The sequence below is a fragment of the Oculina patagonica genome, chromosome 11, assembly GCF_052425735.1.
Source record: "Oculina patagonica isolate OP01 chromosome 11, crgOcupat, whole genome shotgun sequence".
Lineage (NCBI taxonomy): Eukaryota > Metazoa > Cnidaria > Anthozoa > Scleractinia > Oculinidae > Oculina > Oculina patagonica.
In genome coordinates this window covers 14,076,618-14,087,634 of record NC_135768.1, presented here as the reverse complement: position 1 = coordinate 14,087,634, position 11,017 = coordinate 14,076,618, and the positions used below count along the sequence as shown (strand labels likewise).

The 11,017-nt window shown below is 38.0% G+C and overlaps 1 protein-coding gene across 1 annotated transcript in view; it reads left to right on the top strand.

The window, feature by feature from the left end:
- Positions 1 to 10,782, top strand: part of LOC144630399 (uncharacterized) — a 13,300-nt gene extending 2,518 nt beyond the window's left edge. The window contains exons 2-7 of the mRNA XM_078488766.1: positions 452 to 506; positions 2,417 to 2,536; positions 5,843 to 5,890; positions 8,487 to 8,603; positions 9,728 to 9,811; positions 9,923 to 10,782. Coding sequence (XP_078344892.1) covers positions 452 to 506; positions 2,417 to 2,536; positions 5,843 to 5,890; positions 8,487 to 8,603; positions 9,728 to 9,811; positions 9,923 to 10,120 — 622 coding nt within the window. The 3' untranslated portion in view covers positions 10,121 to 10,782. The remainder of the gene's footprint in view (positions 1 to 451; positions 507 to 2,416; positions 2,537 to 5,842; positions 5,891 to 8,486; positions 8,604 to 9,727; positions 9,812 to 9,922) is intronic.
- Positions 10,783 to 11,017: the final 235 nt, after the last annotated feature.

The window sequence follows — 11,017 nt, the reverse complement described above, 5'->3', positions numbered from 1 at the left end:
CCCAAGATTTCCAGTTTCTTTTTGCTTTCCCCAACATATGCAAATGGACATGTCCTACAAGTTACTTTGTATATGATGCCTTTCAACTGCTCTTTATTCGGCTGGTCTTTGGGCTTTTTGAAGACATTTCCTAATGTTCGTACTGGTTTAAAATCTGTTTTGATGTTTTTGTGGCTCAAAATCCGTTGAACGTGCTCTGACACTCCTTTCACATATGGAATGGACGCATATGCCTTCCGATTCTCCTGGGTTCTTGGTTGCGTGTTTGTTCTGTTTGATTCGCCAGCTGACTTGATGAATCTCTCAGGATAACTGTTAGCTTTTAAGTCATTAACAACGCGTCATTTCTCTTAATTTGTAGATGACAATGGGTAAACTGAATAAATCAGCATTGAAAACATTATCATCGTCACTAATCTTGTTTACTTGTTCACTGTTTCTTATTTTGTAGCAGTTCATCAGTAGCTGTTTGCCCTGAGGATGGACAAAAATTCCTTTTACAAGAGGTACATCAGCTAATAAAATCAAACCAGTACTCTGTAAATTAACACCTTTAGGCAAATGTAATGAAACATTCAGGTCCCAGTGATCATTTGAGACTTTTTTTGTAAAAAATTATCACAACTAAATTATTTTGGGATAAAACTAACTAATGCATTTCACCTTCCAAATCCCTTGTTTTCAGTTTGGCAAGTTTTGATTTTCTCATTTTTCTTGATTATAAAAGGACCTGTGGCAGAGACAATGTATATCAAGTTTCTTTTCTACCTAATAGCTGTATGTACAGTATGGACAAACAATAAAATGAAAAAAATGCAAGAAACCAATTTTTCAACTTTTGCCATTACATCAAGATTTTGCTCGGTTTTTCCTGACCCTAATCTTAAATGTTCATTCACATCAAAATGTGGAGAAATGCAGGCTTCAATTATTAGCCTTCAATGGACGAAATAAATTCATCATAAATTTCAGAAGCACATTTTCTATAAAAACATTGTAGCCTTTATATTCCAAATGGTAAAACGTTTATAAGTTATTGCTCATTAAATCACTTTCGCTAAGCTAAGCTATGACTGGCTATAGTTTGTGAACATGTTTACAAACATTCTGTGCTGTTGTTTCCTATAATGATGACTGATTCCCTCTCAAAGTACCTGTACCCTTGAAATTATCATGGAACACATACATGTTGTGACTTACCGTTGATTGCATCTACCTGTGAACGTACAGGCTAAAAACATGTTTTCAAATGACGTCAAACGTCTGCGTTTCAGGTGTCAAACTTTGAAGTTTAATTAGCAGACCGTAACGCAAACTTTTGCACTCAAAATACTCACCATAAACACTGAGTACAGGCGAAACTTTACACTAGAAATGATTCAAGTGAACCTGTGTATGCATATCGACACAGATCAGCATAACTTCCCAGAAGAAGTCTCTTTATCTAATCTTTCCGCCATTTCGAAACCGGAATGTGTTGAACTTTCGGTACGAAAGTTGCCGTTACGGTCTGCTAAACTCCAAAGTTTGACACCTGAAACGCTGACGTTTGACGTAATTTGAAAGCAGGTAGATGCAATCAACTGTAAATTACCTGCTTGTAATCATGTGTACACACATGCAATAAGGTGAGGGGAAGCAGTCACTCACGTGCGCACTGCATATTTGTTTGCTAATTTGAAGATAAAAGGCTGTTATTTGTGATATTTGTGAAAAAGAAGAGAGCCCGGGTCTGTTGGTCAGATCAAAGCTAGGCAAATGTTCAGAATAGATCAAGGTTGCAAATGCATGTTCATGCCATATAATATTAAGGCTAGTGGCGGAAGTGAACTCAAATTAAGAAGGCATCACATCGTAGATTGCAGAATAAAATACTCATAAATAATAATAGAGGGTTGTATGCACATTAAAATGGAAAAGAAAGTGAGAAATCCTTTGTCTCTTTACATTAATTTTTTATTAACTTATAATTAACAGATTGTTTATTCACATTGTATGCAATCAGTTATGACCTTTAAAAAATGTGTTTAACATGTCCATGACTTATTCATCCTGGCTAGAAACTTATAATTAAGTGTTAAAATTGTTAAATTGAAGACAAAGTTTTTTGGCTGACTTTGATGTTTCTTCATGAAATCAAGCAAGTTTAAAGTGCCCCCCCCCCCTGTATGGTCAGGGAGGAACAAGGTTACAACAGTTACTATATACTGATGATCTCAGTCTTTTCTGCACTGCCTGTACATGTATGATTTCCTTTTTCCTGGTATTAATATACTGGTACATCTTGGGTTGAACACTTGATTATTACTACCGGTAGTTGACCTAGTTGCCATAATAATACCTTACCCAGTTTAATAATAATAATAGTAATAGTACTTACCATGCATTCGATATTAATTTATTTAACTTTTTATAGACAGAACCAGATGTACAGTCAGAGGAACAAGTGAAGTCCCTTCCAATCCTCTGTCCATTTAATTGTTATAATCGATCCGGACAACAGTGTCCATGGTATGGAGAAGTCAGACAGTTGGAGGTACAGTGTAATTTCTCATTTGATATTATGCATATTTAGAAAGCATTATTTATATTTTCTAATTGTAATTCCACTTGCGAGTGTTAAGCTTTTCCCGTGTAAAAAAGACACCGGGATCCCGCCACGAACCGGGATCCCGTCAAGATCCCGCCGAGATCCCGCCAAGATGACGATATCCCGCCGGGATCCCGACCGGGAAAAAATTCCCGGCACGTCGGGATCCCGCCAAGAATCTTGCCGAGACCGGGATCCCGCCAAGAAAACAGACTTCCCGCCAGGATCCTGCCTGGGTAGAATTTCCCGCCACGGATCCCGGCAAGAATCTTACCGGGAATTCTATTCTCGCCAAGATCCCGGCAAGAAAAAAAAAACACGGCAAATTTTTCACAGCGTGAATAAATCTCGGTAGCGTTCCCGGCGAGATTCAACTCACTTCTCAGTTCTCACCGGGAAAAGTCGATGCTTTGAAATTCTCTTAAATTCTCACAAATAGTATTATGCTGTGGTCGGAATGCAAGTCATGGCGTGTATTGATGTAATAAACTTAAAGTACTAATGACGGTAGTAATTAAACCAGTTTGATTTTTAAAATGTCGAAAAAAAATATAATACGTGACGGTGAGCCGCGGAGGTAATTCCCAGGAGGACACAGTTTATCAGTCTAGACGAACTGGCGCGACAAAGAGGCGCGTGATAATAAGTGAAGATAAATTAAAAGATAAGAATTTTTATTGATCCGCGGTCTGTTTTTCAAGTTTTTTTAACTCTTTCTTTCTTTTCTTACCTTTGAGGAACCTTAATTAATACCTTTGAGTAATCCAATGACAAAAGCCAGTGGCAAATTTCTGTCGGCCTTTTTCTTCCAATTGCAAATACACTCGGGAATCCGCTGTAATTGCGCTTTTTGCCTTGAAAAAACATCTAGATGCTATTTTAATTGTGGCTCCGAAGAGGATATGAAAGAGATTTATATTTTAAGAGCTTATTTACCTTCCCGAAGACCACCCAGATAGCGAAGAATATTCCCGCCTTTTCCCGCAAGGTGTCGTGAACTGAGCGTTTCGATTGGCTGCCTTAGGTCACGTGGGACATTGTACACGCCACCCTCGGGAAGAGAAATTTTCAGTTGCAGGATGGAGTGTTTCTGTGTTTGCTCTTTACAACCAGGGCTGGAAAAATGTGTTTTTTGGCTGCTTTTGTTATGAACTTGAGTTTAGAATCGACCTTACTTCAGGGAAGAGCTCCTCTGTGGAAACTGCTGGAATTTGCTGTTAATTCGAGCGACAGGTTGCCATCTTGTGGGATTCGTCAATGGACTTGTTGAACTTCGAACAGTGGAAGGAGATAGACATTTTGAGTACGGGCCATTTAATGCGAAGTTGTACCTGTTGATGCTTGAGACGTAAACTTATGCTTAAATATTGTATTGTTATTTAAAAAGCTTCGGGAAAGAATGCTCCTTCGTCTTCGGCGGTTTGTTCGCAGATGATCGAAAGATAGTTCGCTCGTTTGGTAGTTCACATCATTGCACCTTCCTTCGCTTGAGCACAAGGTAAAGGTTAGTTGCCTTTATGTATTTGTTGTCTCGTTCAAAACATTTTACAGAAGAATATTCGCTTATTTGCTTGTGAACTAAAGCTCGCTCTCTCCGACTTGTGCAACCATTGAGAAATATATGTGCTTGGTAGCAAAACTGTGGCCATCTTTTTCTGTAAGCTTCTGTAAATAAATGATGTTGTTTTGATACAGAACCAGTGTGTTTGTTTTGCCGGTATGCGAAACGCCAAGATATGTTTACTATGGTTTTAATTAGTTTGTCAGTATCTGATCTACGCTGTAAATAAATGCCAGAATTCCTGCCACGAATCTCTTCGAGAAAAGAAATTGTCGGTAACCAAAATTCTTGCCGGGATCCTTGCCATGAATCTTGTCAAGATTTTGGCAGCGGGGAAATTCTCTTCAGGCCAAGATCTTGGCGAGATTCTCGGCAAGATAATTCGCCGGGAATCTTGGCGGGATTATGGCCGCCGGGAATTCGTTTCCCGCCAGGAATCCCGGCCGGCATCCCGCCGGGATCCTGCCGGGATTATGGCCGCCGGGATTTTTATTCCCGGCAGGAATCCTGCCGGGATTCCTGCCGGGAGGCGGGATCCCGGCGGCCATAATCCCGCCAAGATTCCCGGTCCCGTCCCGCCGGGATCCCCGCCGGGATCCCGGCAAGATCCCGCCAAGATCCCGGTTGGTTTTTTACACGGGTTTAAATTGGTTTTAAATCTAGGCAGTGAATCAAATTAGCTTCCAAAAAATTAATGGAGGGGGTCGTTTGCTTTAGAAGTCCAGGGTGCGATGGGTGCGTCTTATGCTTTAGGGAATCCAGGTGGGAGGAGGTTAAAAGATGTACCCTTTCATCGGGGGATGTGCTAGTAGCTGTTTATTTAGGTCTGGCTTTCTTGAAGCAATAAACAAAGCTTACAGGATCTGTTGTGCTTGCCCTGTGATAATATTCCACAAGAACGAGTGCCTCTGGGATTCACACAAATGTCTTAAGCTGGTTCTAAGACCTTGGTGATGTCTGAATGTTCTTCAATCTGCACACAAAAGACCAATATTTTGCTGTTAAGAAGATCCTGAATGCAAACTTCCCAAAACATCCCCTCAAACTACATCACACCAATTATGAATACTAACAAGCAAATTAAAGCAAACTTGCCAAAATCTTTATGGAAATTGTGGTTTCAAACTCCTTCACCACATGATCAGCAATGATTCAAAAAAAGGAAAGAAATCAATCTTTTTGTACCAAAAACAAGAAGATCTCAAGCCTCACAGACAAAATAGACTACGAGCAGTCGCTATTTTTTCGCAGAGTCCATCAAGCATTCTCCTAAAAAATAAATGACCGCGCGAAAAATGGGGATTTCCCCATTTTTGCGTGGTCACGCCCCCCTCATCCCCATTTTTCGCGCGGTCATTTATTTTTTAGGCGAATGCTTGACGGACTCTGCAAAAAAATCAGACTCTGTGAAAAAATAAGGACTTTGCGAAAAAATAGGGACTGCTCGTAGTTCTACAGACAAAACAATTTTTGTGTGCATTCATTAAAGAACATTCAGACATCACCAAAGTCTCATAACCAGCGAGACATTTGCATGAATCCCAGAGGCACTCGGTGGGTAGAGGTGTCAATTGATTTTTTTTTTTTTTTTTTTTTTTTTTTTGAGGTGTCAATTGATGATTTAAAGTTAATTAAAATAATTTATGATCCACGAAACTACATTTAATTGCCTCTTTAACCTCATAATATAGAAGCATTTCAAGGATTACCATCAGAAAGGAAAGACTGCAGCTGCAAAGGTAGATTGAGATGCTTAATTTTGTTGAACTGGTCAAGATTAACTTAATTGAAAGTGCAATACTTTTGTCATTTACATGAATATAATAATAATGTTTTTAGGGAAATAAAAATTTACAACTTTTAAACTGAACGAAACAATACTTCTGGTGAGGCTCACTTGGCTTGTTAAATCACTCACTACGAGGAAATTTCTTGCTAATCTTGACAAGAAGCCCAAGGCTGTGCTCTAAGAAAAATTACAAGGAGCCCAAAGGTTCCAAACTATGATATCCAGGGTGCCCAGCATAAAGCTTATATGAAAGAAATAAGATTATCTGGTCGCCCAAAGACAAAAGTTAGTCGTCTGAGGCACCCGGGCACCCTTAGAGCACAGCTCTGAAGCCACTTTACTTTCACCAGCTGCAGGTACATTAATTGGGTGTCAATATGTTTGTAAATTTAGTAGTTCTGTCAGCTTTTAATTATCTGTGTTTACAAGCATCATTAGCAAAGATCAAAAAGGAATGCTAGAATTGGCCAGATAAGCCTTCAGCATATCACAGGATCTGGAAGCTAGTAGGTTGCCATCATTACCATTGAAATTGTTAAGATCATATATTGTGAAACACAACTAGCAGAGTGTTACTGCAAAGAATCATAACCGATACCAATTGGCTGAGATATCTTTCTTCATATTTGATCAGAATTTGGTTGAGTCTGTGATGTCATTGCTTTCATTTGCTAATTTGCTTATTTTAAGGACGGTGCCTACTAATAACGAGGTATTTTTGCCCGGCCGATGACTATGCAAGAAATGTAGATGTATCCAAGGGCTATTAAAATCCAAAAAGCAAATTGGGGGTAGCCACGCAAATTTTCGAGATAAGGTATTTTTGCCCGGCCAATGACCATGCAAGAAATGTAGATGTTACCAAGGGCAACTAAAATTCAAAAAGGCAAATTGGGGGTAGCCACGCAAATTTTCGAGATAATTAGGTTTGAAATCTGGAAAAAAGTGCTGACATGTCATTTTAAAATAAAGTAAAATTAAATACAATTTCCTTGCAAATTCCATTTGAAATTGGTTTTTCGTGAACAAAATTAAAATAACTTACAAATAATGTCTTCGGAACTGCCCGATCCACGTTTTTATTAACAAAATAATTGCGTTTGTCATGAGCCATTTTTGACTCTAGCAGCTCTAACTTGCACGGCCAGAAAATCGGCCTAAATTTTTTTTCACTTAAGGTGATTCCACTGAAATAGAAGGAGTATTAAAAATTTTCTGAAACTTGGTCCAGGTTACAATTATTATGTTATGAGCATTAAAAAAATGAAATAAAAAATGGGGGTCACCGCGCTAGTTTTTGTCTGAAATGGATGGGCATTAGAGCAAATATACGACCCGCAAGATATATATTAGGAACCCTAGTAATCCGAATGGGGATCGCTATTGTTTCCAGAAAAAAAAACATTTTTGCATCAAAGAATAAGTTTAGTTCAACAAAAAAGACTTTGATCTGATATTTAAAAACTATTTTTATTGTACAGGAATTAAGATAATGAAAAAAATTTAAGATTTTGCTTTGTGCGCACGCCGACGGCACTACCTAAAAACATATTTTTTTACGGCATTAAAATTAAAATATCTCAATGTAGAATTTTAAACTTTTTTTTAAATCACGATATATTGTAGACAACAGTATGACATTTAAATTAATGCATTAAAAAATGGGGGTCACCGTGCTCGTTTAAGAGAAAATGACCATTTATTTCCTTACCGAGCTAGCCTGAAGGGAATCTCGTAGTGTTTTGTGCGCGCACGCTAAATTTCGCGAAAACTTATGCGCAGAAAGAATGCGCGATGCAATACCGTGGAATCACCTTAATGAAAAATTAAACATGTGCTCTATACACTTACCACTTACATTTTATAAAATAAAAAGAAGGGGTCACCACGTGTTTTTAAAGTTATAACAGTTGATTTCAGGTTCTATGGAATCGCTTTTGCCATCTATGTTACATTTTTCCTATCCCCTCCCTAGGGAGTTGAATATTTGCTGCTTGTGCGTGCATTACGCCATTTGTAGTTAATTAGTAGTTTGCGGGTTACGTTTTAGCGCTCAGCGATTTGTTTTTAACTGTTAATGTGAGCCATTTTCAGTGGTTAGCGGTCAATGGTTACTGATATGTTGCTTTTCGTTGTTCCTGGCTTAGTATATGTCCATAAACTGGATTTCGTCACAGAGAAATCTTTCTTGGTTTTTAGTCGCGCGCTTGGTCGTGTAGTTGAATTTGTCATTTTGAGCGAGCAAGTTAATCAAAAGCGCGCACGCCCAGTGTGATCGATGCATTGCGTGATGCGCAGAACAAGTGCACAGTAGCAATAGGAGGCACCGTCCTTAAAAACTTGAATATATCTGGAAAGAAAAGAGATATTGGAAAACAGTAAACAACATTTTTCTTCTCATAAAGAGTACTTTTTAATATTGTAGTAGCTACTAGCACTTCAAAATTCTTATTTAACCCAATCTTGTAAAAAACATTGATCAGCTGCTCCTGCTCCCATTTTGGCTTAACTCTGTGTTCCTAGCTCCATCTCTTTTTAATGAATAGGAAAGTACAATGCAAAATCCATTGATGAGTGGTAACAGCAGATGTCAGGATCCTACTCTACCAAGGTCAAATAGTGAGCAGTCATGGCCTGGATCACATCAAAATTTGATGCGCCAGGTATGTGTAAAAAAGTAATATTCTTGTTTTAGATCTATTTGACACATCCCATAACGGAAACTGATGCATAAAAGCACTTGCTGTTTATGGCTATTTAACTCATTAAAACACAATTTTGAGTTCATCAAGAACGGACAAAGTACTTGGAAATGAAAAATCGAGTAAGGTCGTGTTAGATTAGTTTGTTTGGCTATGTTCTGCTAGGAAAAATCGCTTGGTTGGTTTGATCTGGCATCCTCAACTAAGCAGGTTGAAATGGTTGATTTGCTTGAAGTTTAATTTCCCAATAATTAAAGCACTCTTTCAGCTACCATATTCACTACTGGGAAATCCAGTAGAAAGAGGGTCATGTTCCATTGACTATTATTACACTGGCGTGACTGTAAAATTACCTTTAAATTGACATTTATTTTATAATTATTAGTATATACCACACAAGTGAATAGTGCTTTACGCGCGTGCTGATTGGTTAACTTGGAGGTGATTAGCAAAGTACTATTCACCTCTGAGCAGCTGAAGAAAAAACAAACTGCCTTAGCGTTGCGCATCACTTTGTTTACCAAAAGTGATGTTTTGGTCTGCTAGTTATTCAACTTGCAATTAATTGTGTGGTATACAGCTATTTCGAGAAAGGTTGTCGGAAAAAAACCCCATCAAAGTGCACGTGACAAGACCGAAAGGTGGTCTGGGTATTCCCTGGAATTTTGCATATTGGCCTAGAGGAGGAGAATTTGTTTTTCTTCTCAGGAGGCCTATATCTGTAGCTTTACTTTTACTGTCGCATGTCTTTGAGTGAGGAAAAATTCTTCTGAACTTCAGAGGGTCTAAACGTACCTTGTTTCTACATGTCTGAAAAGAAAGAAAACCTGAAAATTGCACTTATTTTGTTGTTATATGTGCTTTTTTCCGACAACGTTTCTCGAAATAGCTGTATACTTAAACAATTATTCACCTCAGTGTCGGTAAACTTGGTTGATATTTACCTCGCCGGGAATATCCACCACTATTCACCTCCACTTCGGTGAATAATTTTTAATTATTATCTTCAATAGTTAACATACCTTGTATACTTTACATTGTAAACTCATAAGATTACACACTTCAAATGATTTTCATCTTTGCAGCAAAGTATGGAAAACAGTAACATTGAAGGGTTAAAGCAGCAATATGCATTACTTTGTACTAAAGTTAAAGATTTGGAACAAAGGGTAATATTTTATTCTCTAATTGTCTTTTAATGCATTCTTTTATTTGTAATTAAATTTATTTTAAATTGTTTCAAAATCAGTTGTAAACACATAGTTGTACATATTTCATAGTTTCAGCAAAATGTGGGACACATTGAATTGTTAAAGGAGCAACTTGGTGCGCTTGGTGATGCAGTAGTTACTAGAAAGCGAGACCACGAGCAATTACAAAATGAAATGAGAACCTTGGGAAGTCAAGTTCAAGTTCTGGTAATCTTTATTTCATTTTGTTTTGTTTTGTTGTTGTTGTTTTATCACACTTTCTTTTAGCGGAGCTTGCCAGGCCAGCGGCTTGAAGGGCCGCAGAGCAGAGCCCCATAACCATAGAAATAGGAGAATTGTGCTTCCGGTAAAGAAATAGGAGAACCATGCATTTGATTTTTCATGATCATCAGGGCTTGCGGCATGGTCAGTAAATTCAAATTTAAATATTAGGCAAAGTAAATAACAGGAGAGCTCCACTTTTCTAAGGCTTAGCTAAATTCTGTATAATATGTCATGGAACACTATCACTTGGACCCAAGATGCTGACAGTTGCAAATTGTATAGAAACATGGAAAGTAAAAATATCACAAGGTTTGTGTTTTCACTACATTTAAAAGTGTAAACCCTTAAAAAATCACACTGCTCTTACATTTGATAGGAATGACAATACCTTAAATAGGAAGGATTCTAGGTCAAATATACAGGTCTTATTCTTGATATACTGTCATAATATGTTTTTCTGCAATCAAACATGTGGAACTCATCAGAGTGTTTTTCATTGCATTTCCAAACGCCAAGAAGAGAGTTTAAAATAGGATGTGCAGCAGAGTGTTTTTGATCAACTGCAAGGTGTTTGGAAATGTGATGAAACACATCTCAAGTAGGGATGTAGAGTGGTAAAATCCCAGATTCGCCGAGATGCCGAGACCCTTATTTTAAAATTTAAAACGGAAGGCCCATTTACACGACAGAAAATTTGTGGCACGGCTCGGATAAAAATGGTACGCGTACCGAAAAAAATAGTTTGACACAGATAAATTTTGTCATGTAAACGACTTTGCCTCACCTGTGCCGAACCAAAATTTTACCCGTGCTGGGACTTTTGCGAGGTAGTCTGAGCACGGATAAAAATGGTACACGTTCCTGAAAATCTAACCCGGCTCGAATAATGTGTAGTGTAAA